Source organism: Mandrillus leucophaeus, unplaced genomic scaffold, assembly GCF_000951045.1.
Source record: "Mandrillus leucophaeus isolate KB7577 unplaced genomic scaffold, Mleu.le_1.0 Scaffold826, whole genome shotgun sequence".
Taxonomy (NCBI): Eukaryota; Metazoa; Chordata; class Mammalia; order Primates; family Cercopithecidae; genus Mandrillus; species Mandrillus leucophaeus.
Genome location: NW_012108986.1, coordinates 767,202 through 791,613, shown reverse-complemented (window position 1 = coordinate 791,613; position 24,412 = coordinate 767,202). Strand labels below are relative to the sequence as shown.

The window sequence follows — 24,412 nt, the reverse complement described above, 5'->3', positions numbered from 1 at the left end:
CACAGTCTATACCATTTCTAAAAATCACCAAAACAGATATGTGATTATGGTCAAGGGATAGCAAAAAAAAAAAAAAAAAAAAAAAAAAAAAATAGAAAAAAAAAAAAAAAGAAAAAAAAAAAAAGGAAAAGAAAAATCACCATAATAGAGAAGGACAAACAAATAAGGGAGGAAGTTATGTAAACAATCTTATAATTTGCTAATTACCGAATAGAGGTATCGTTGGTTAAACTGTTGCATAGCTCCCTGCAATTGGTTCCGCTGAGATTGCCACTGTTCAAAATTTCGGACAGATTCCATGGTAGGCCGCTGCCACGTTGTTGTTCTGGTGTTATGATCCACATAATAAACTCTTCCACGATCATCAACTCTTCTTTCCCAACTACCACAAATAAACAATAAAAATAAACAATAATCTCTCAATATAAGAAAATGAAAAGCAGTTATTACTTCACTCACTTTAAATATCAAGACATGTTAAAATACTTAAAACATGAAACTATGAACTATTTATTTTAGCTACATTACCTTCCCATTCTACCCCACTAATACCTTTTTATTTCCTTTAGTCACTGTAATGTTTAGTCCCGCACTAGAAGAGGTTGCTTATTTTTATTTATTTATTTTTTAAATTTTACTTTAAGTTCCGGGACACATGTGTAGAACACGCAGGTTTGTTATACAGGTATACATGCGCCATGGTCGTTTGCTGCAGCTATCAACCCATCATACAGGTTTTAAGCCCCTCAAGGGGAGGGAGAGCATTAGTCCTAATACAATTTCTAAAACCTGTCTAAAAAGAGGCCACTGAAAGAACAGTTTCAGTATCAATCTGGCTACCCTTTTTCTCTCTCTTTTTTTTTTTTTTTTTTGTGAGATGGCGTTTCGCTCTTGTCACCCAGGCTGAAGTGCAATGGCGTGATCTCGGCTCACTGCAACCTCTGCCTCCCAGGTTCCAGTGATTTTCCTGCCTCAGCCTCCTGGGTAGCTGGGATTACAGGCACAGACCACCATACCCAGCTAATTTTTTGTATTTTTAGTAGAGATGGGGTTTCACCATGTTGGCCAGGCTGGTCTTGAACTACTGACCTCAGGTGATCCTCCCACCTCTCGGCCTCCCAAAGTGTTGGGATTACAGGCATGAGCCACCGTGCCCGGCCTCTCCTTTCTTTGATAAGCATTTACTGACAGTGCTTGCTGTATACCAAGCAATCTGCTCTATAGCCAATACCCATGTTCAGGATGAGTTAACTGAACTCTTTTTATTACTTTTCAACTCACCTTCCTGCCATTATATTGCTGCCAATTTTCTTCCTGAAACGCAGGTGGACTCCATGTCATTCCACCCACGATGGCTCACTGGCATGGCATAAAAATGTACTGTCCACATTTTCAGTCTCATCTCCCTGGGATCCTACAAGGGTCTCATGTGAGAGTCTAACCAACTATTTGCTGGTTCCAAGGGTGTCATGAGTTGAATTTTGTCATGCTTTTGCCTCACAGAATACCCTTCCCTATTTCTCTACCAACCAGAATTCTACTCATCCTCGAGGGTTCATGCCAACTCCCACCTGTTCTACACATGTAGGATCTATTAAACCAATTTTTATCATTAATTCATGAAATGATTGTAAACTCCTTTCAGCAAGCAATTATAAATTCCTTAAACTTATTACTAAAAATACGGCCGGGCGCGGTGGCTCAAGCCTGTAATCCCAGCACTTTGGGAGGCCGAGACGGGCGGATCACGAGGTCAGAAGATCGATACCATCCTGGCTAACACGGTGAAACCCCGTCTCTACTAAAAAATACAAAAAACTAGCCGGGCGAGGTGGCGGGCGCCTGTAGTCCCAGCTACTCGGGAGGTTGAGGCAGGAGAATGGCGTGAACCCGGGAGGCGGAGCTTGCAGTGAGCTGAGATCCGGCCACTGCATTCCATCCAGCCTGGGTGACAGAGCAAGACTCCGTCTCAAAAAAAAAAAGAAAAAAAAAAAAAACTTATTACTAAAAATACAATGGGGTCACAAAGAGAATAATAGACGCTAAAGATGAAATTAAAGACAACCTCTGCCTAATTTTTGGACAACAGTTTCAGTGAAATAAACCCCATGTCATGGCACTCAATGAATGGGCTAAATGAATGACTATAACTTGATGATCCTGTCAGAGTTAAAATGAACTTCACGGTTTGCTATATTGCAATATCGGCGCCATGTTTTCCAATAAGTTCTCATTTAATACTGTAGAATCAAGGCCTAAGTGCTTTGTTCCATAAAAGAGAAATATCCCACAAAAATAACATTTCTCTGCCTTAAATTTTCTAGATTGTGAATGTGTTTTATAATGGTGGGCTTTAAATTGAATCTGGAAGGGAAATCTGAGTATCTAAGAAATATACTTCAGGTACACACAGAAAGCGTGAGATAAATGAATGCAAATAGTACAATTCGACTAGCTATCAGTGCAGTTATGTAGACAGTTATGAAAAAATACAAAAGTAAACGAAGACTCGTTTGTGAATGGCCTTGAATGACAGCCTAATAGCATGAATTTTAGTATGTAATAAAAACTTTATTAATTTAAAACTTTCTACAATTTTAGGTATAAGTTCACTCATGGAGACCTTTGTAGATTATAGTTTTGGGTCACTTTAATATTTAAGTCATTAAATCTTATGAAATAACATACTTTAGATCACTATCCTTGCAGAACCATACATATAAACTGTCCTAAATATTACCTTTCTTTCCTTAAAAAAATTACAAGGAAGGACTGATAACTGACCAAATTTTGCAACTTCTCTCAGTAACTCATGCCAATGCTTGACAGTCTCTTGAAGAAGCCCTACAGACTATCTAGTCTCATTGACTGAACATTCATTATTTATACAAGGAAATTTAAAGAAACTGAATATATGCAGAATGAAAGAATCAAATTATGCTGTACTAAATAAATCTGAAAACCACATATGTGATCAAATATAACTGCAGATGCACAAAGATGCTATATTACCCTGGAGGTAAAGGTTGTGGTCTCTCCCATGTGGTAGTTCGAGTATTATGATCCACATAATAGGTTCTACCATGAGGATCTTTTCTTTGTTCCCACCTTTAACAAAAATACAAAAATAACAGTAAGAGACAACACACTAAGACAATCTTCCTAGTAATCAGAATGACTGAATGACTCTTCCTTATAATCAGAAAAATTACACATAAGCTTTACATTAAAAGACTATAAACACACATACACAGCTATATATAAAGGCTATTATATATATACATAAGTGTTCATTTTCTCAATTATTAGTACTTTTTTAACCTCTTAATTATTCCCTTTTTATTACAGTATTGGAAACTCAAAAAGTATAGTTAGCAGAAAAGGAATACAATACCCCACATTTTAAAAAGTTACTTATAGAATTCCAAATTATCAGAAAACAGAAATTGAATCAAGAATAAAGAAACTTTCAGCTTAATGTTAAATCCAAGGCACAAAATGTTTATGAAGTAATACATTGATTTTGCTATAATTTCAAAAGCATCCATCTAAAAGATTTTTAGCCGAAATCGCCTTAAAGAAGTATGTGGTGATACTGCTCCATGAAAATTCTTTCATCTGTGTGCACAGTGTCTTTTCTTTGTGCACATCTATCTATCTCAATTTTCGTTTTGGTAGTCTCAGAACTTATGGAAATTACATTTTATCTTTTTCATATTCTATTTTGAAGACTCTCAATCTCTCGTTTCTACCATTCTCATTTTTTCTTCTGTGATTCTTGTTAATTTCTCTTCAGTCTTTTCTTAATATGGTATAGAAAAATAATTTTTAAAAATAAAAACTGGTGGGCCAGGCATGGTGGCTCATGCCTATAATCCCAGCACTTTGGGAGGCTAAGGAGGGTGGATCACCTGAGGTCAGGAGCTCAAGACCAGCCTGGCCAATATGGAGAAACCCCGTCTCTACTAAAAACACACACACACACACACACACACACACACACACACAATTAGCCAGCCATGGTGGCACACACTCCTGTAATCCAAGCTACTTGGGAGGTTGACGCATGATAATTGCTTGAACCCCGGAGGTGGAGGTTGCAGTGAGCCGTGATTGCACCACTGCACTCCAGCCTGGGCGACAGGGCAAGACTCTGTCTTAAAAATATAAAATACAAATAAATAAATAAACAAACAAACAAAAACTTGTACTTCTGAGTTTAAGACTCTTGTTTTCAATTTTAAAATAGAATAACCAGAAAATAATTTCCTTTTTCTTTAACACAAGAACTCAAGAAGGTAGTGTTTCGGAAGGGACATGAGAGAGTATTCCTGGGGTGCTGTCAATGTTCTCTTTCGTGACTTGTGTGATGGTTACAAATGTGTATTTTGTGAGAAATCAGCTTCATCTATGTATTTTGAAGGAAAGTACTTTTCTGTGTGTATGTGATGTTTCACAATAAGAGATTCTGTTTTTAAATGTGAGTGCTTATCAAGAAGCCCTGGAATGGTGAGTTTTGATAAGTTGTCCTGCACCAAGAGGGAGGCTCGAGGCTCTCCCATAAAGAATCCAGCACTTTTCCCTCCTACCTTCCTTCCCCATCTGCAAAGCTTTGAGGATCAAATCGCTTTTCCCTATTATTTGTTAATATGGTAAATTTATATTTTCAAATATTAAGTCAATCTGTGAGAACCCCCCCAAAAAGAACCCAATTAAATTTATTTTATTAAGAGTGCTGGTTATTTTATTTTTATATATGATAACTATATATACTGAAACTACTCCCTAGTTTGCACCCATAAACACATACATACTTAAGATGACAAATACACACAAAAAATTAAAAAATTTGTTTAGTCTGCATCTAACAAACCTAAGTCACAAAACGCTTAAGTAGTAACCATAAACAATAAAGATTCCCAAGTTCAGAACTGACTTAGGATCACAAAAATTATTAAACTTGCCTATTATATCCTACACTGGAACACTCAAGATATTCAGTACTGTGAAAACTTAGATATTCCTTATAAAGCATTTCACTAACATCAGACAATCTGAAAGTTATGATTAACTTTATTTGCTTATATAAAAAGCTCACAGGAAAGGAGTTAAATATAAAATTTCATTTTAAAGGCCTTTCAGGAATATGTCTAACATGTACCAATGGGCTATTCTGTATGAAAGCTTAACTACCAATACCAAATGAATACCTAAAAACCTGATCAAGTTTCACTTTTGCTATTTTTAGGTAATAATTCCCATACACAGTCCTTGAATTTTTATTGCTATCCTATAGCAAAATTTCCTGGTTTCAACTGTTTCTTCACAAATATCCTTTACTATTTTTAATTTAGCTTTAATTTTTATCAAAATTACATATACTTCCAGATAGTTTAATATATACCTTCATAGCTATATAATTATATATACCTTCACATAGTTTAAACAGAGTCATATAGTCTATGAGACTTATTGCAAAAAACAACAGTACTTACTGTCTCTTTCACTTCATTTTCCACTCACTCCCCAAGGCAACATTTTCAACTTTGTTTCAGTCCATTTTTTTTGGTATTTACTTCTTTTACTTATTAACTTTCTTGACTTATTGTAACTTGTTTAATTTCAAACATAATGTATTGACATTTTACTAGGAAAGGTGAAGCTGCAGGTCTCTCTCCTGCACACACACACATCTACACTTACCCTCCTCCCCACCATTCCAAATATATACATATGTTGTACCTTCCCTTACAGTTATCATTATGACTATATAAACTCCCCACAGCTGAGCACAGAACATACCCCGATTTCTTTTTTAAAAAAATACTATTAGCTAGAAAAATTATCTCTACTTCCATTTGCTTATTGTCTACATTCTTATCGTTAAACCCCAAATACTTTTCCAGTTGCATAAATCTCTTAAAACGTGCAAGCTCGTTAGCTGTTCTATGATTGTACCTGTCTTCTGATTAGCTTCTAGTCTAGACTGTCTGCTATCTGAGGCCACTCTGGGCTTTCCTTCACCATTGTGCAGGCATTCCTTTCACTCGTCTCCTAGCAGACCCTCTAATTCCTGCATCCAACATCTTTTACTTTAACTACCTAGTTTTGGGAAAACACAAGTCCTAGTAGCTTTCTAAGAAAGAAGACATAGGAAGTGAACTTTTGGAAACCTAGGATATGGAAAAATGTATTTATTCTATGCAAATACTAAACAGTATGGCTAGATACAGATCATATGTTGGGTATAATTTCCTTCCGCATATAAGGCATGGACTCACTGTCTTCCACTGTCTTCTAGCTTTTCATGTTGATTCTAGGAAATCTGATGCCATTCTGATTATTATGAAACCTGCTTTATTTTTTCAATCTCTGAAAATATTTAGAATTTAATTGGCCCCAATGTACTAAAATTTTCACAACCAATTGTCTTAAAATAAATGTTTTCATTTATCATCCTGGATTTTTAGTGAGCCTTTTCAATAAGAAATTTGTCTTTATTCTTCAATAAAGAAATTTGTGTTTGTTATTTTGTTAGGACTTCCTCCTATTTTCTCTCTTTCTAGAACTTTTCTCATCAGACTATCTGAACTGATCCTTATGTGTTACTCTCTGGCAAATTTCTTTACCTTTATCAGTCAAACTTTCCACTGAATTAAATTTCCAAGAGTTTTTTAGTCCTTTGAGTATTCCATTTTTACAGCACTGGGTTCTTGTTTTATGTATGTCATATCTACTTTTATCCTTCAGAGGATATTAAAATAGTCTCTTTTTTTTTTTTTTTGGATGGAATCTCACTCTGTCACCCAGTCTGGAGTGCAGTGGTGCGACATTGGCTCACTGCAACCTCCGTCTCCCAGGTTCAAGCGATTCTTCTGCCTCAGCCTTTTGAGTAGCTGGGACTACAGGCACGTGGCACCACGCCTGGCCAATTTTTGTATTTTTATTAGAGGCAGGGTTTCACCATATTGGCCAGGCTGGTCTCGAACTCCTGACCTCGTGATCTGCCCGCCTAGGCCTCCCAAAGTGCTAGGGATTACAGGCGGGAGTCACCGTGCCCAGCCCTAGTCTGGTATCTTAAAACAGTATTTTCTAGGTTGTTTGTTTTGATATCTATCTTTCAAATTAAGAGGTTTCCCTCAGATGTCTAATGAGAAGGGCACCGAAAACTGGGAGTTTTATGTGCCTGGGTGGGGCTTGTGGATTGCGAGATTAAATAAAGAGTGGGGCTGTTTTGTTAGAGAACAATCTATACTAGTATTTTCAGTGTTTTGGGGAGGTCTTCAATAGAAGATACTGTCAGTCTCGTGGGTGAAGAGGTAAAATTCTGGGTGTCAATATTCTGGGATCTGGGTTGGGTGTATATTTGAAAATTTACTTTACAACCTTCTTTACTTATTAATCTTTCAAAGGTTCACTTATGTCTGCTGATTTAGGACAGTATTTCTGACCTCCAATGTGCCTGGTGCTCCCAAGCGTCAAGTATCTCCAGTGAGGAAACCCCTAGGCAGAGCAGAAGTTCTGGCTGCAGGGAAGGGAATTAGGGTTTCTCAAACATTCAATCTTGCATTTACAGTGTCATCTTCACTACCACTTCCAAAGGTATCCAATGCTGCCAATGCGTATTCTGAGCTTTTCCCACTGACAGGCCAGAATCCAGCTCTCTTGGGTTTGCTAACTGAGGTGCACTTAACCATCCTCCAAATGACTGCAGCCTCCACCAACAGCTTGATGGCAACCTCATAAAAACCCCAAGTAGAAGCACCCAGCGAATGCACTTCCTTATTCCTAACGCTCAGAAACTATGTGAGATAAGTTTTGGGGTAATCTATTATACAGCAATAAATAATACACAAGGAAGCACTACAAACCATTCAAAAGAATTAAGGGAGACCTACATATTAGACCATATGCTCCACAGAGTTTGGACCTTCATCTGTTTTGCTAATCAGTATACTAACAGCACCTAGCACAGAGGCTGCCGCAGACAAAGAGTTTAATAAATATTTGTCAATTAAATATTTGATCAATGTGTGAATTTATTTGTACTGATTTGGAAATATGACTAAGTTGTTTTTTTAAACCAACTGAAAAGCTATACACAGTATGATCCTATTTATGAAAATATTTTATGCAAAATAATAATGTATATAGCTGCTCTCTAGCCTCTTCATCCACTTTTATCTTGTCTCATAGAACTTGTCACTACCGGACATTACTCAATGAGTTTTTTTACAGAAGACCGCTGTTTGTCTTCCCACTGAAATACAAGCTCTATACAACAGGTGCTACACAACAGAGCCTCGGGTTCTCTAGCTCTGCTGCACACGCCTAGAACAAGGCTCTCAACTATTTCCTGCTGGAATAATATATATAGACACCACTCTCACTGGTGAGTTTAAGAAGTATTAATATTTCTATATGACTTACATATTGTATTTGGTCATGTCTTAATTTTGTAATCAGAAACAGTTTTAATATTGGGGGAAAAAATAAACACAACCAAGCCCTTCATCCATATAACGGGCTACGAAGCCCTTTTCTGTTTTATCCTGAGCGAACTTCAAGTATTTCTAATTTACCATTTAACAAATATTCAGTAAGCACTTACGTTCCAAGCACAATGCTACTTGCTGATCTTGTTAGATCACTTCCAGATTTCAGTGTTTTTGTTCTAAATAGAATTTGTCTTTCTCAAACTAAATTTCTTGCTACACAGAACATTATATTCAGAACTGCTTTCAGTTATCTTATTTCTAATTTTCTAGACCCACAGAATGCACTTTAATAGATCTATAATGCACTAAATAAGGAATAGGCAAATTTCTACAAAGAGCCAGATGATAAATATTTCAGCCTTTGTGAACCAAAGATATAATCAAGACAATTATATAGGTACTTACATAAAAAGAGACTCCTGCCCGGCTCCACCCTCTCTGCCTATGCTGGGGCATCCGGAGTTGTGGGCATGTTGCCTACCCAGTTCCCTCTGCTGACAACATTCTCAGAACACAGAGTTCCTGGTGCACAAGGGAGCAGCCTGGCCAATTTCACCGTCTGCCCCAGGGACTCTTGAATGCCTGTGTGTGCCCTTCTCTGCTCCCCTGGCAGCTGGCCCAAGGGGAGTCACCATGCTGAGCTGTCACTCCCAGGGTATGTGTCCACTGCTTGGGACCTGGTAGCTGCCAAGAGTGAGTCCCCAAAATCTGGTGGTGACCAGAGCAGGCCTTGGGCAGCAATAAGGGAGGAAGGTATTTTTAGGGGGAAGTGGTACAGGGGTAAAGGGGGTACTCTGGCTTTGTCTCCATGACTCACAGTGACAGCCTGCTAGAGCTGTACCTGTGGGCCCTATAAAAGTGGTGGACAGGATCTGGCCAGAGACCAGATAATCCCGTAGTGAAAATTCATGAACACCCTGCAAATAGGTGCAAACCACCAAATTAATGATTACTGAGAATTCTCAGTAGAACTCTGATTTATATCTGCCACACTTCACCTTCAACCACAACCCTCTTCTGCCTAGTATTTAGGTATGGTTTCTCTGTCTCACTGAAACATTATATACAAATTTTCAAAGCCTAGTACTGAACAAAGACTTTGCTTAAAAAAAAAATGTGGAAGAATTTTGTGAAATATATTACAATAAAAATAATAAAATTTGGTGACTGATTGGGCAACTGCTGGCTTCAAACTTAGGTAACAGGGGTTGGCAGTAAGACTGCTGCCTTGTCATAACCACAGTCCCAGAGTTAATCCTCTTTCTGTCTAGTATTGGCCAATCTCTGCCTCCACCGACCTACTCCATCAGCAGATCAACTGTCAGTCTCTTCCATTTTACAAAACAATCTACTCCTCAGTTCTGTATGTCCCCTTGCTCACTTCTATCAAACATTCCTCCTTCCCTTTGTCTTCAGAGAAAGTTTTCTACATTAGTTCACACTCTTCCAAAGTGTCCTCTATTACACTTCCTCCCCTCTCATTCACTCTCAACTCACAGCAAGTTAAATACAGCTCTCGTTATTTCCCTGAAACCACACTCTGTCATAGGTCAACAATAAATAAACTCTTTGTAATTAAGTTCAATGAGTGCCTTTCAGTTCTTACTAGAATTTTTCAGTGGCTTCTGACCTTGGTAACCATTTCTTCCAGAGGCATTTACCAGTCAGAGCTTTTGCCTAATTGCTCATTCTAAATCATTTAATGTAACACAAATACACTTATTTAACAAATATTTATTGAGTGCCTGCTATATGGCAGGCACAGTTCTGAGCACGAAGAATATATAAATAGACAAAATAAAATCCCTCTTCAATCTAGTGGAGAGACAACAGATAATAACACTGTGTGTCACATAATTTAAATGTTAAAAAGAAAAATAATAAAGGTTACATCATGCTGATTGGAAGAAGCCTACTCAAAAGAGTTCATACTTACTCCATCTATAGTAAGTTCTACAGCAGGGAAAAGTAATCTACAGTAGAAAAAATTAGAATAGTGATTGCCTCAGAATCACAACTTTCTAGGGTGATATTAATGTTCTATATCTCAATAAAGATTTGAGTTACACAGACATAGATATTTGCCAAAATTCATCAAAATGGTACATTCAAGACTCGTGTTTTTCTTTCTTTGTAATCTTTATCTAAAAAAATTTAAAAATATATTGAATTCCAGTTAATGATTTGCAAGCTGAAGTGTTGAGGAACAAAACATACTGATGTCTGAAACTCATTGAAATGCACTAAAAATCAGATGGATAAAGAGATGAAGAAATGAGATAAGGCAAGCACAATAAAGTGTCAACTTTAAAATCTAGTGGGAAGTGTGTGGGTTTTCACTGCAAAATTATAATTTTCTGTACATTTGTAAATTTTCAACATAAAATGTTGGGGAAAATAAGGCAGGGTAGGGGAATGTGGGGAGACTGGCTTGATTTGGACAGGAGACTCAAAAAAGGCCTCTGGAATGAGGTAACATTTTAACAAAACCTGAGTATATTTGAGAATACATAAAAGAGCACATGCAAAGGTGTTTAGGCGAAATCATGCTTGGCATAACATTCAAATGTTATCTCCAGGCTAGAATACTCTTCTTCAGTTTTGGAACTATACATATAACTGCCTCCTTGGTATATGGCATGAGGTAACATATATCAACTGGATGTCCTACAAAATACAGAACGCTTTCTCTTCACTCTCCTACCCCAAGTCCAACATTCTATCATTATTTTGGTCAAATATGCCACGACCCAGGTGCCTAACCACTATTTAGGGGTGGGGCGGAGGGGTGCAGATTCACAGTGTATTTTTAATCTCTCTGAAAAGTAACTCAATACACTGTCCAATTTTTCACTGATGCGCACTTTAAATTAGATTTTGATACACAGAATTTTTTTATTTCATCTACATATCTCTATAGAAAGTGAATTTAAAAAACCGTGGAGAGTAAAGGGTTGTTTAACAAAACAACTTGAAGTAGCAGTTCTCAACCTGGCTGTGCATTCGAATCAACAGGATTTAGGCACCCATAATCCTATCCTGTTGTTAGCTAAATGACTCAGTAAGTTACCAAACAAAAGAAAACACAGGAACTAGGTAAGATTTTTAAGCAAAGAGGGAAGACGATGTGGAGTTGAAAACTGCTAATTCAAAGGGTTACACAGCCTAGTGCTGTGTATGCCAGAAGAATCCACCTTGGTTCCACTCTTTTCTATTCTATCTCCCCACAACTTATTACCAAGACCCATCTTATGTCAACTTAAAACATTAGCATTTACCTCACTTCAGGCTCTCTTCATTTCTCCCCTGGATTAGTGGCTTTTAAACTTTTTTTGACCACAGTTTACACAGTAAGAAGTGTGTTTTATATAAACATCTCTGTGTATACCAGATTGCTATTTACTGATTTTACTTACACACACACATACACACACACACAGAAAGAGAAAAAGAGAGAGAGAGAGAAAGAGAGAGAGAGAGAGAGAGAAACTTTCAGGAAACAATGCTTATTCTTACATTTAACATTTTCCAGTATTTCCTATTCTCACCTATATTTCTTTATTCAAATGCTGGTCATAACCTATTAATGGGTTGCACTCTACAAATTGAAAAACACTAATCTAGATTACTGCAAAATTCTAATACAAAGATCATAAATGGTGGCAACAAGCCTGCTGAAGCATTTATCTGGTCCCGACAGAATTAGGTGTATGTACTTACTGTTTTGAACTGGAATGCCGGCTTCCCTCATTTATAAAACAGCCGGGCTGCTATCCCAACTCCTTAACTCCTCAGCTGTCTATACCACTGCAAAAATGTTCTTAATAAAAGCAGAGGATTATGTCACTCCCCTGCTTTACATTCTTTAATGCTTATTAGTGGTTTTCAGAAAAAAGTTCAAAACCCTTCGCAATCACACAAAATTCTTCATAGGGCTGTTTTCTCTTCAGCATTATATATCTTGCTGCCTCAAATGCTGAACTCAAACTATAACAAAATAATAATTCCTGGGTTCAGCATACTCATTTTCATGGGTACTAGGGATTTGAATGTGCAGTCGGCTCTGCTGAAAATGAAACTTTTCACCACTGTGCTAACTATAACTCCTCCTCTTCTTTCAGAATCCACTGAAGTGTCACAGCTTTCAGAAAGTATTCTCCGATGTCAACAGCACAGGTGACTCCTCCCATTCCTTCTCTGCATGTGTTCCTTGTCATGGCATCGTAAACTTACCTCTGGTATTAGCTTTAATTATACTGTATACTGGCTGATTGTTTACTCCTCTTCCCCACCCCCAGCACTTAGATGATGAGGTTTCTGACAGTAAGAATAGTTTTTGTTTTGTTTTGTTTTGTTTTTTTAAGATGGAGTCTCGTTCTGTCATCCAGGCTGAAGTGCAGTGGCGCAATCTCAGTTCACTGCAAGCTCCGCCTCCCGGGTTCAAGCGATTCTCCTGCCTCAGCCTCCCGAGTAGCTGAGACTACAGGCGTCCATCACCATGCCTGGTTAATTTTTTGTATGTTTAGTAGAGATGGGGTTTCACCGTGTTAGCCAGGATGGTCTCGATCTCCTGACCTCGTCCTCCCAAAGTGCTGGGATTACAGGCGTGAGCCACCGCGCCCGGCTAAGAATAGCTTTTTATATGTCTTTGCCACAGTGACTGTTACATGAGAGACTAGGATAAATGACTAATTTACCAAAGACAGAGGACACAGGACAAGAGATTCTTGAGAGGGAAAGGAAAGCTGAAACATTTGCAGGAAAAAGAAGAGGGAAAAGCGGTTGAAAATAAGCTCAGAGAAAAGTCTGGCCTGAACATATAGATTTAATAGTTAAAATGATGGAGCACTGGCCAGGTGTGGTGGCTCACACCTGTGATCCCAACACTTTGGGAGGCGAGGCGGGTGGATAACGAGGTCAGGAGTTTGAAACCAGCCTGACCAACATGGAGAAACCCCTGTCTCTACTAAAAATACAAAAATTAGCTGGGCATGGTGGCAGGTGCCTCTAATCCCAGCCCCTCACGAAGCAGAGGCAGGAGAATCACTTGAATCTGGGAGGCAGAAGTTGCAGTGAGTCAAGACTGTGCCATTGCACTCTAGCCTGGACAACAAGAGTGAAACTCCATTCCAAAACAATAATAATGGAGAGTGCTAGATCTACTGGGGTAAGCACACAAAGGAAGACCAAAGGTTGAAACCATAATTATGCAGTGGACAACTTCAGATGAGCCAGTAAGGGGCACTGAGAAAAAACAATTCTAAAAAAAACCAAGGTACATTAACAGTGACTGAGGTAAGAAAATGAAGACAATAGTGTAGAGACATCTAGAAGTGCAGTTGCAACAGCTACAAGAGTTGACATTCTGATCACTGTAAGCTGTGTTGGAAAGCACTGTGTCCATATTTTGATTGCAGCACTTTCTGACCGTATTGTATATACTGTACACGTTTACAACTGTGAATCACTACATAAGCTTCTTGAAGGCAGAGACAATTAATCATTAATTAATATTAGTATTACCAGTGCCAAAGGTCAAAGAAATTGTTACATGAATACAGAGGAGATGACCAAATGGAATAAACATATAGAATACTCTTTAAAGAAAATCATGGGGAGCTAAATAATTATAATGAGAAACTTAAAAGAGCTTAAGAATTACTAACCAGCAATGAAAAACTGTGTTTTTAATAGTCAATCAGCAAGGTATGTGACTCTCCAGCACTCAATTTATTAGCTGAGGAAAAGAAGAGCTATTTCCTCCCCAGCATGAGGTCTGGAAACAGACCACCAAGGATGCTAGAGAACTGAAGATATTATATGGAGTGTCATGGTCACTCTTATGAAAAGTAAAAATAAACCAAGAATCAAATCAAGAGGGTTTTGCTAATTAACATCAGGTTTTTTGTTTTCCCTTCATACTACATATATTTCAACCAGATGAGCAATTGTTCTTAGTTTCAAAAAGTACTTCTTTGTAGCAAGTAAATAAATAGTATGATTCAGATCCCAACTTAGATTTTGAAGTTCTGAACAATGAAAACATTTTATACACACATTCAATAGTCATATGTTAACAGACAGTTGCTACTTAAATGCAAGTCAGACATTAAAAAATTTAACATACCCTGATGGCAAGGTTTCTGCATTGGCATTCCCAGACTGCTGCCGTACAGGATCCACACACCCATCTGGCTGTCTTGATTTGGCTGCTTCAAAAGCAGAACTACTTCTAGAATTAGAGGTGTCAGGCTCTAATATACTTCTAGCTTCAGATCCCAATTCTGCACTGGTAGAAGGAATACATTCATTGTTTTCTGAGGAAGTCAGTATTTCTTGAACTGGAGGATCTTCAACAGTAGTACTAGTGCAATTTGGAGACAAGGCATTTTCTTCAGACACTACTGGAGTACCCGTGACAGAAGCATTATCAGTTGGTGCAAATGAGGATGATTCTCCATTAACTGAGAAGGGAAAATTAATAAAACAATCTATCAAGTAATGATAAAGCAATCAATTACCTAATCAATTGACTACACTTATTCAGAGCCTAATCCAGACTAAGCAACTACAATCCATTCTCCAAACAGCAGACAAAGTAATCTTTTCAAAATATGTAACATAAAATAAAATGGAGATTTTTTTTGTTGCTCAAAATTTCAGGGATAAATATGTAAACGATAAAAATTTAAGTATGTATAATAATAACAACCTTAAGGAGAGAGGCACCAACATTAAGATAACCAATGTTTTCCCTCCAAATCATCAATTCTGAGAAGTCTGTATGGGCCATCTAAACTTTGAAAAATGATCCCTTTCAATTGCTCTTCTCTTGTGTAAATGATAGCTAACGTCAAACAAACTGTTTTGCCAATAGTAGGAATTATATGATGGCATCAATTCTTAAAATAGCACTATAGGGGTTACAAGAACCTGTTCTACACTTTTTCAAGAAATAACCCAGTACTGCAATCCAGTGACACAGTTTTCCTAATTTTCATTTTAAGTGTGATTGATTGCTCTAGTTCGACTATGTGTCACTATAAAAATGAGTCAAATTAAAACTGTAAGGGTGAACAGATTACAGAATAAAACCTACTGGAAAACCACATATCAAATGGCAGAGGGAGACATAATCACAAATTTTAGGAGAATTAATGACAAAAAACCCCACTCAGATTAAATGCTACTGGACATGGCCAAAGAAGTACCAAAGATGTAAGAAAAAAAGGTAATAAAAGAGCTTAGAATTCATTCCAGGTACAGAAAAAAAGAAAAAAGTAACTAGAAGAAAATGAATTTTGATCAAAAGACCCAAAAAAAAAGATTAGAATTTCCTAATGCACCTGATATGACTCAAGAACTTACTGAAAATATAATATCTAAGTCCTCATACCAGACTTATTGAATCTCTAGGGGAAATCGCTAGGGAGGAACCTGGGGATCTGCATTTTCAACAAATGCATATGATTTTTTTAATCAGGAAAGCTGGAGAAACCATAAAATATACCTTTCCAAGTTTTATAAAGAAAACATGTTTAATATAAATAACATTAGAAATACCACGTACAATTTCCTATCAATGAGTTTGAAATTAGCTAAACTAACTCAAAGGAAAGAAAAAAAAGACAAATCAGAGTAGCAATGGAAAAGGTGATGAAAGTTCTAATACCATCGCTCCTAAAGGCCCCAGGCTCAGAAAGGTTTCTGAGAAAATTCTATGAAGACTTTATCAGATAGATCATTCCTACGTTATTTAAGGTGTTATAACACATTAGGGGAGAAAAAGTGAAAAGGAGTGTCCTAACTCACTCTGGGAAGGTAATGTAATGTAACCTTTCAAAGCTGAAACTGAACAACAACAGAACAAGACTATAGACTAACATCATGTATAAATTCAAGGATGATTTGATATTAGGAAACTACATTAGAAAATCTACTATGTTAGCAGATTAAAGGATAAACATCATATGATTATTTTCAATACAAACCAAAAGCATTCAAGAAAATCTTGGTAAAATACCTGACAAGAAGAATCAGGAAAAATTTAGAAGTAATCTAGATTATCACAAACCTATAGTCATTAATATACAATAATTGTAAAACATTTTAAGAACCTCTTTTTTTTTTTTTTTTTGAGATGGTGTCTCGCTCTGTGGCCCAGGCTGGCATGCAGTGGCGCGATCACAGCTCATTGCAACCTCCGTCTCCCAGGTTCAAACGATTCTCCTTCCTCAGCCCCCCCAAGTAGCTGGGATTACAGGCGCCTGTCACCAAGTCCCGTTAATTTTCCTATTTTTTTGGTAGAGACGGGGTTTCACCTTGTTGGCCAGGCCAGTCTCGAACTCCTGACCACAAATGAACCACCCGACTTGGCCTCCCAAAGTGCTGGGATTACAGGCATGTTTTTACATGCCTGGGATTACATGGCCTCCCAAAGTACTGGGATTACAGCCTATTGTAAGAACTTCTATTAAGATCAAGAATAAATTAAAATCAGGGCTGGGCGTGGTGGCTCATGCCTGTAATCCCAGCACTTTGGGAGGCCGAAGTGGGTGGATCACGAGGTCAGGAGTTTGAGACCAGCCCGACCAACATGGTGAAACCCCATCTCTGCCAAAAAATAGGAAAATTAGCTGGGTGTGGTGGTGTGTGCCTATAATCCCATCTACTTAGGAGGCTGAGGCAGGAGAATCGCTGGAATCCAGGAGGTGGAGGTTGCAGTGAGCCGGGATCATGCCACTGTACTCTAGCCTGGGCAAAAGAGCAAGACTCTGTCTGAAAAAAAAAAAAAAAAGAAAAAGAAAAAGAGTAAATTAAAATCAGCAACAAAACAAAGAAGATCACAATTACCATGCCAATTCAATATTGATTATATTTGAAAATCCATTAAGAAAAGTCATAACAACATTGGAAAGAAGACGGTAAGACTCATTTGTAATGAAAATGACAAATACATTATTTATTTAGAACACACAAGAAAATTTTTCTTAAAAACCCATTAGAACCAATTAATTGGAGCTAAAACATTTCAGCAAAATGAACAGACACAAGATCAACATCAAGATTACATTTAAAAAAAAAAAAAATTCTTGCTGTCACCCAGACTGGAGTGCAGTAGTTGAATCTCAGCTCACTGCAACCTCAGCACCCCAGGTTCAAGTGATTCTCCTGCCTCGGCCTCCCAAGTAGCTGGAATTATAGGCGTGTGCCATCACACCCGGCTAATTTTTTTTGCATTTTTAGTAGAGACAGGGTTTCATCATGTTGGCCAAGCTGGTCTTGAACTCCTGATCTCAAGTGATTCCCCAGCCTGGGCCTCCCAAAATGCTGGGATTACAGGCATGAGCCACTGCACACCCAGCATGAAGAAAACATTTTTAAAACCATTACTAAAAAGACAGAATGAATACAGACATAAAATATCTCTCAATGGGAAGATTCAGTATTGTTAAAGTAATAATATACAATAAACTCTCCTTGAAATGCAAATGTTGGTCAGATGCAAAGCACTACAAATTCTCATTCATTGCAGTGGGAATGCAGGAGTACAGACACTTTGAAAGACAGTTTGGCCGTATGTTACAAAAGTAAACATACTTTAAAAACACAACCCACCACTCTCACTCCTCAGTACAAATGAACTGAAAACTTATATTCACGTAAGAGCCTGCACACAAATGTATGTAGCAATGTTTTTCACAATTGCCAAAAACTGCAGTAACCAAGGAGCCTTAATAAGTGAATATTTAGTGATAAAAAGAAATGAGAAGTCAAGCCACAAAAAAACATGGAGAAACCTTAAATGCACATTGCTAAGTGAAAGAAGCCAATGTGAAAAGGCTACACACACTGTAGGACTCCAATTATGTAACATCCTGGAAAGGACAAAACTACAGAGACAGTATTTAAAAACAGTGGTTGCAAAGGGTTTGAGGGATGAATAAATGAAACATGACAATATGAATTTCTCAAACCCACAGAACCAGTACAACACAAAGAAGGAACCTTAATGTAAGGTAACATAAACTATGGACTTTAGTTAATAACAATGTATTAATAATGGTTCATTAATTGTAACAAACATACCACAGTAATGCAAAATGTTAATAAGAGAAAAACTCTGAGTGGGGTGGGAGGACATATGGAAACACTCTACAATCTGCCCAATTTTCCTGTAAATCTAAAACTGTTCTAAAATATAAAATCTATTAATTTAAAAAAGCTTGCTTAGAAACAAATTATTTCTATTCAATAATTCAACAAATGTTTGTTCTTCAATACTGCTCAGAACTGCATTAAGATGCCAAAATAATATTTGATTGGAGAGATTACTATTCATATATATCAATGGTTCTTGACTAGGGAAGATTCTGCTCTCCCCACCTCCAAAGACATTTAGTAATGTCTGCAAATGCATTTTGTCATCACAACTAGGAGAAGGTAAGACATTACTGGCACCTAGTGCATACAGGTCAGGAATACTGCTAAACATTCTATTAATATAATGCACAGGACAGCCCCCTACAACAAAGAATTACCTGGGCCAATATGTCAGTAGTGCTGAAATTGAGAAACTCTGATACCTATGTGCCCAGCCACCTGGCAGTGTGCAGCCTATGGTAGTTGCAAAATAAACATCTGTTGACAAATGGATATAAGAAAGACTGAACAGATAAAACCGAAAAAAGAAGGAAAGAAAAAGGAAAGAGGAAGGACAGGATGGTAGGCTCCCTGCTCATGCAGAAACATGGGGCAAAAAATTAAAATCTTATGTAACAGGTATGATAGCAGAAGCTTATGCAAACCATATCATCTCCACAAGACATAAGACCACACTCACTGACTTGGTTTCTTAATGAACATATCCCAAGCCTTACTTGTAGCCATTATGACTTCTGGGTTATAAGACATATCTTCCTAACTTTATGTTTAGTCTTTGAGAGGTTAATTTTCGCATGAACTTTATGGTATATCCATTTCAAAGCACCATGCAATTATCCTCACTCTAAAAGTACATTCAAATATAAAGAAGAAAAAAGTAGAAATACTAAATACCATTTTTTCTCCATTTTAAAATTACGACATGAAAAATAACTGTTTGCATATACACAGCAAGTTTCTTTAATATTCAGTTCACACTTGAGAGTGGATGTGGCTTTAAAGAGGGTACATCATGAAGGAGTCTTCTGGTGATGGTACAGTACTGTATCTGGATTGAACTGGTGGTACATGAAGCCATATGCGTGACAAAACTGTACAGAAACACACAGACACACGCAGGTAGAAATTGTGAAATGTGAACAAGCTCTATGGGTTATATGCATGTAAATTTCCTGATTTTGATACAAAATAGTTGTACAAGATGTTAACACTGGAGGAGGCTGGTGAAGGGTGCATGAGACCTTCCTATACATTTCTTTGCAACTTTTTGTATATTTATAGAGCTAAAAAAAATACAATAAACTTGTGATATCATTTAGTTCTCTACGAAATTTACCACACTGAGCTCTGATCTACTTGATTAATAAAATAATAACTACATATTAGAAAAAGTTATTTTACACTAGAAGTTATGACCAGAGGAACAAAGTAGAAAAGAATATATTTTCCTTAAATACCACTCTCCAAGGACTATTATGTTTTAGATTATCTCATTTAACCTCCAAAACTGTTCTATAAGGTAGTCGCATATTATCCTCTTTTCATAAATTTTTAGGATGCTAAATTTGTCCAAGGTTACAGAGTTAACATGGTAAGTGGTTGAGCTGAGACACCACGTTACCTCCTGTCAGAGGCTAAATCTAATCTTTTTTTTGAGACAGAGTCTTGCTCTGTCGCCCAGGTTTGAGTGCAGTGGTGGGACCTCGGCTCACTGAAAGCTCCGCCTTCTGGGTTCACACCATTCTCCTGCCTCAGTCTCCTGAGTAGGTGGGACTATAGGTGCCCACCACCACGCCCGGCTAATTTTTTGTATTTTTAGTAGAGATGGGGTTTCACCATGTTAGCCAGGATGGCCTCTATCTCCTGACCTCGTGATCCACCTGCCTCCCAAAGTGCTAGGATTACTACATTATGATTGCCTCCCATTTTAACCTGGAATACCTGCCAATCTTCAGAGCAACTAAACTGTCAAATGGATCCCCTTACTCAAGCTTCAAAAGAACAGGAGATGGGGGAGGGGGAAGCCTTCATGTATAATACTGTCTTTGACAAAAATATATCATTTGTCTTAAACCCCTTAGTACTGGCCCATGATCCCTAACCTGAAACCTTAAGTGCCAGGTGTGTTCCAGAATTCATAACTTTTTGGAATTTAGAAAGGTAGCAGTGGACTACATGGTAGCTCACCCCTGTAATCCCAACAATTCGGGAAGGTGAGGTGGTATGATTGCTTGGGGCCAGGAGATTGAGACCAGTCTGGGCAATATGGCAAGACCTCATCTCTACAAAAAATCTTAATATTAGCCAGGCATGGTGGCACAGGCCTGTAGTCCCAACTATTCAGGGGGCTGAGGCAGGAGGATCACTTGAGCCCAGGAGGTCGGAGCTACAGTGAGCCATGATGGGGTTACGGCACTCCAGCCTGGAAGTCAGGGCAAGACCCTGTCTCAAAAAAACAAACAAACAAAGGTAAAGGCATATATATTGTACATTACACTATGCCTGGAGGGGGTTTAGGGGTCACACATCATGACTAAATACATTAATATTTCTGCAGCAAAATGCAGAGATATGCATAGTAAGCACGGTAAGTAAAAACCATAAATAGCCTTCCATCAGTTCTAGTCATTTTGCCACCAAATGAGTTTACCAAAAAAATAAATAAATAAAAATAAAAAACAAACACCTTTTGGTTTCAGAGATTTCAAGCTTGTGGAATTGCTGATTAAGGGATTAAAAACATTTAACATGTTATACATAGAATATACACACCTCCATCCCATCTCCAAAAACAAAAGCTAATTTTTGAAATCCTTAATTAGAAAAAGTAATGCCATCTTACACCAACACCTTAGAAGGACAGGGATTACCCACTCCTTGAAAAGATACCTGAATTCATCCTCCTATTAAGTGATGAACAATCATCCAAAAAGCCATCAGTTAAATGGCTGCTACCAACAGAACAGGTTCCGGAAGCCTCTGTAAACCAGCCAATAGAATGATGACAGTTGGATTGTTTTGTCAGATGTCACTAGCAATAATCAGTGGTGGTGAAAAGGACAGGGGGATGCTGTTTGAAGCCTAGCAGCATAAAAGACGAACAGTATAGCTTTGAGATCCTATAAAAATCACACACATCAAAATGAATAGGAAGAAAGCAAAGCGCACAGAATCAATAGCCAGATAGTGGAATGTCAATTACAGTTCTTCTATTTCTTAGCTGTGCCCTCTCAGTGCCTCAGTTCCTTCATCAGAGAAAAGGAAAAATACTACCACCTATTTCAAAGAGTTATTGTGAGAGAGATAAATCTGTTAATGCATATATACTATTTAGAACATGCAGGGTACAAATAGGAGCTATTATCACTATTTTTCAGATTGTCATAGATTTCCTTACAGTTACTATGAAATGTCATGAGAATTATGATAAGACCCTCATTTCTAGTTCCTCACATTCGTTTTATTTTTACCTTAAAATTTTAGGCAAGGATAAATAAGAAAGAAATGTGAGAACTGAACTTATTACCAATGGAAAGAATCTATACAGTATCAGACAAGCTGTAGAGGTATAAATTAAGATTCTACGATGAGGAAAGCCTCAATTTCTTCTCCTTTTTACATCAACATCTGAATACATCCACATGCCAAAACATACAACTAATTAGTGGTCAATGGATATTTTCACAGATGTATTCAATCAGCTGAATATTTTAGGAATAAGAGCAAAACCTCCAAATCCATATTCAAGGTGAATATCCCTTATCTAAAATGCTTGGAACCAGAAATGTTTCAGATTTCAGATATTTGTTTAAATTTTGGAATATGTGCATTTTACTTGCCAGTTTAGCATCCCTAATCCAAAAATCCAAAATCTGAAATGCTCCAGTGAGCATTTCTGAAATTTCAGCATCAAGTCAATACTCAAACAGTTTCAGATTTTGGAGCATTTTAGATTTGAGATTTTTTAGATTAGAGATACTCCACCTGTATTAGAAATAGTAGCAATTTTAACTGATCTGTTCTTAATTTAGAAATAATCTGAATAATCCAAGATGATATTTCCTTTTCTGCTTTGCTAACAGAACTCTCAGAGACAAATGTTCTTACTAGAAAGTAGGTGAAAATCAGAAAATACATGAACTTTGCTCATTAATAGTTGTATCTATTCTCTTTGTTTTCTAGCCACCTTAAATTAAGACTAAAAAATTCTACCTACTGTGAGTACTTGGGAAACCATCTTTTAGTCTACTTCCTTTTTTTTTTTTTTTTTTTTTAAGGGGAGCATTATTAAAGAAATTGAATTTTAAAAATATCATTCACGTGTCAGTTCTCAATGTTTACGAAAACTCTCAGACAACTCCTGGTAAACATCCCCCAAATACCAACCTTGGATAAAAATACATAATTAAGACTTATTACTGGCTGGGTACAGTGGCTCACGCCTGTCATCCCAGCACTTTGGGAGGCTGAGGCAGGTGGATCACTTGAAGTCAGGAGTTTGAGACCAGTCTGGTCAATATGATGAAACCCCGTCTCTACTAAAAATACAAAAATTAGGGGGACATGGTGGCGCACACCTGTAATCCCAGCTACTCATGAGGCTAAGGCACAAGAATCTCTTGAACCCAGGAGGCAGAAGTTGTAGTGAGCTGAAATCCTGCCACCGCTCTTCAGCCTGGGCAACAGAGTGAGACTCCGTCTCAAAAAAAAAAAAAAAAAAAGACTCATTATCAAAAAGGTCCATCTATTTTAATGTAAATACTGAATTGCTTCTTTACGTATTTCTACTTCTGAATACTTTCCCAGAAATGGACACACACAGGGAGGAATACAGGCTCTTGAATAAAAAGACCAGGATTTCAACTTAATTCCCAACATGTGTGCTAATAATCTTAAAAACATCCTAAGATGTTTAAGTTTCAGGAGACTCACCTGAAAGAGTTAATATACAATGACCAAACAAAGCATTTATGAATCTTATAACTGAGTCCACTAAGGATTATAGAGGACATCTTCCTTAGGCATTCCTTCTATAATACAGTAAAGCTTACTTTTGGAAAATAAACTTTCTGAGAGCTATTCAACTCCTAGTACATTTTTCCACCAAGTTAGATGCCAAGAATAATAAATTTATATACTGAAAGAGGGGATAAAAGAACCATTCATTACTCACTTTTACTAAGAAATCAATGAATTAACTAAAGTTCTTTCAGAAGTATATTTCATACCATGAATTACACAGTACTTTTTGTGGCGTAAAGCTTAAGAATCTAGCTCTCATATATGCACTTGCTTAGTAAAAGTTCTGACCTCTAAAATATTTTTTGAAATATCTTCCTAAACAATCCAGAAAGTTTCATCAAATTATTAGGAAAAATTTCAGGCATTGTAATTTTTAAATTGCTATCATAGACTAGAATATTAAGAAAGACTGCACAGGCTGGGTGCAGTGGCTCATGCCTGTCATCCCAACACTTTAGGGAGGCTGAGGTGGGCAGATCACTTGAGGTCAGGAGTTCGAGACCAGCCAGTTGCCAAAGAGGTGAAACTCTGTCTCTACTAAAAATACAACTTATAGTTGGGCGTGGTGGTGGGTGCCTGTAGTCCCAACTGCTCAGGAGACTGAGGCAGGAGAATTGCTTGAACCCAGGAGGCAGAGGTTGCAGTGAGCCAAGATCGCACCACTGCACTCCAGCCTGGGCAATAGAGTGGGACTCCATCTCACACACACACACACACACACACACACA

The 24,412-nt window shown here is 37.5% G+C and overlaps 1 protein-coding gene across 1 annotated transcript in view; it reads right to left on the bottom strand.

Moving 5' to 3' along the window:
* The window catches only part of WWP1 (WW domain containing E3 ubiquitin protein ligase 1), a 104,681-nt gene that overhangs the window by 48,464 nt on the left and 31,805 nt on the right, over positions 1–24,412 (bottom strand). The window contains 3 exon segments of the mRNA XM_011968056.1: positions 141–382; positions 3,013–3,108; positions 14,626–14,962. Of these exon segments, the coding sequence (XP_011823446.1) occupies positions 141–382; positions 3,013–3,108; positions 14,626–14,962 (675 nt within the window).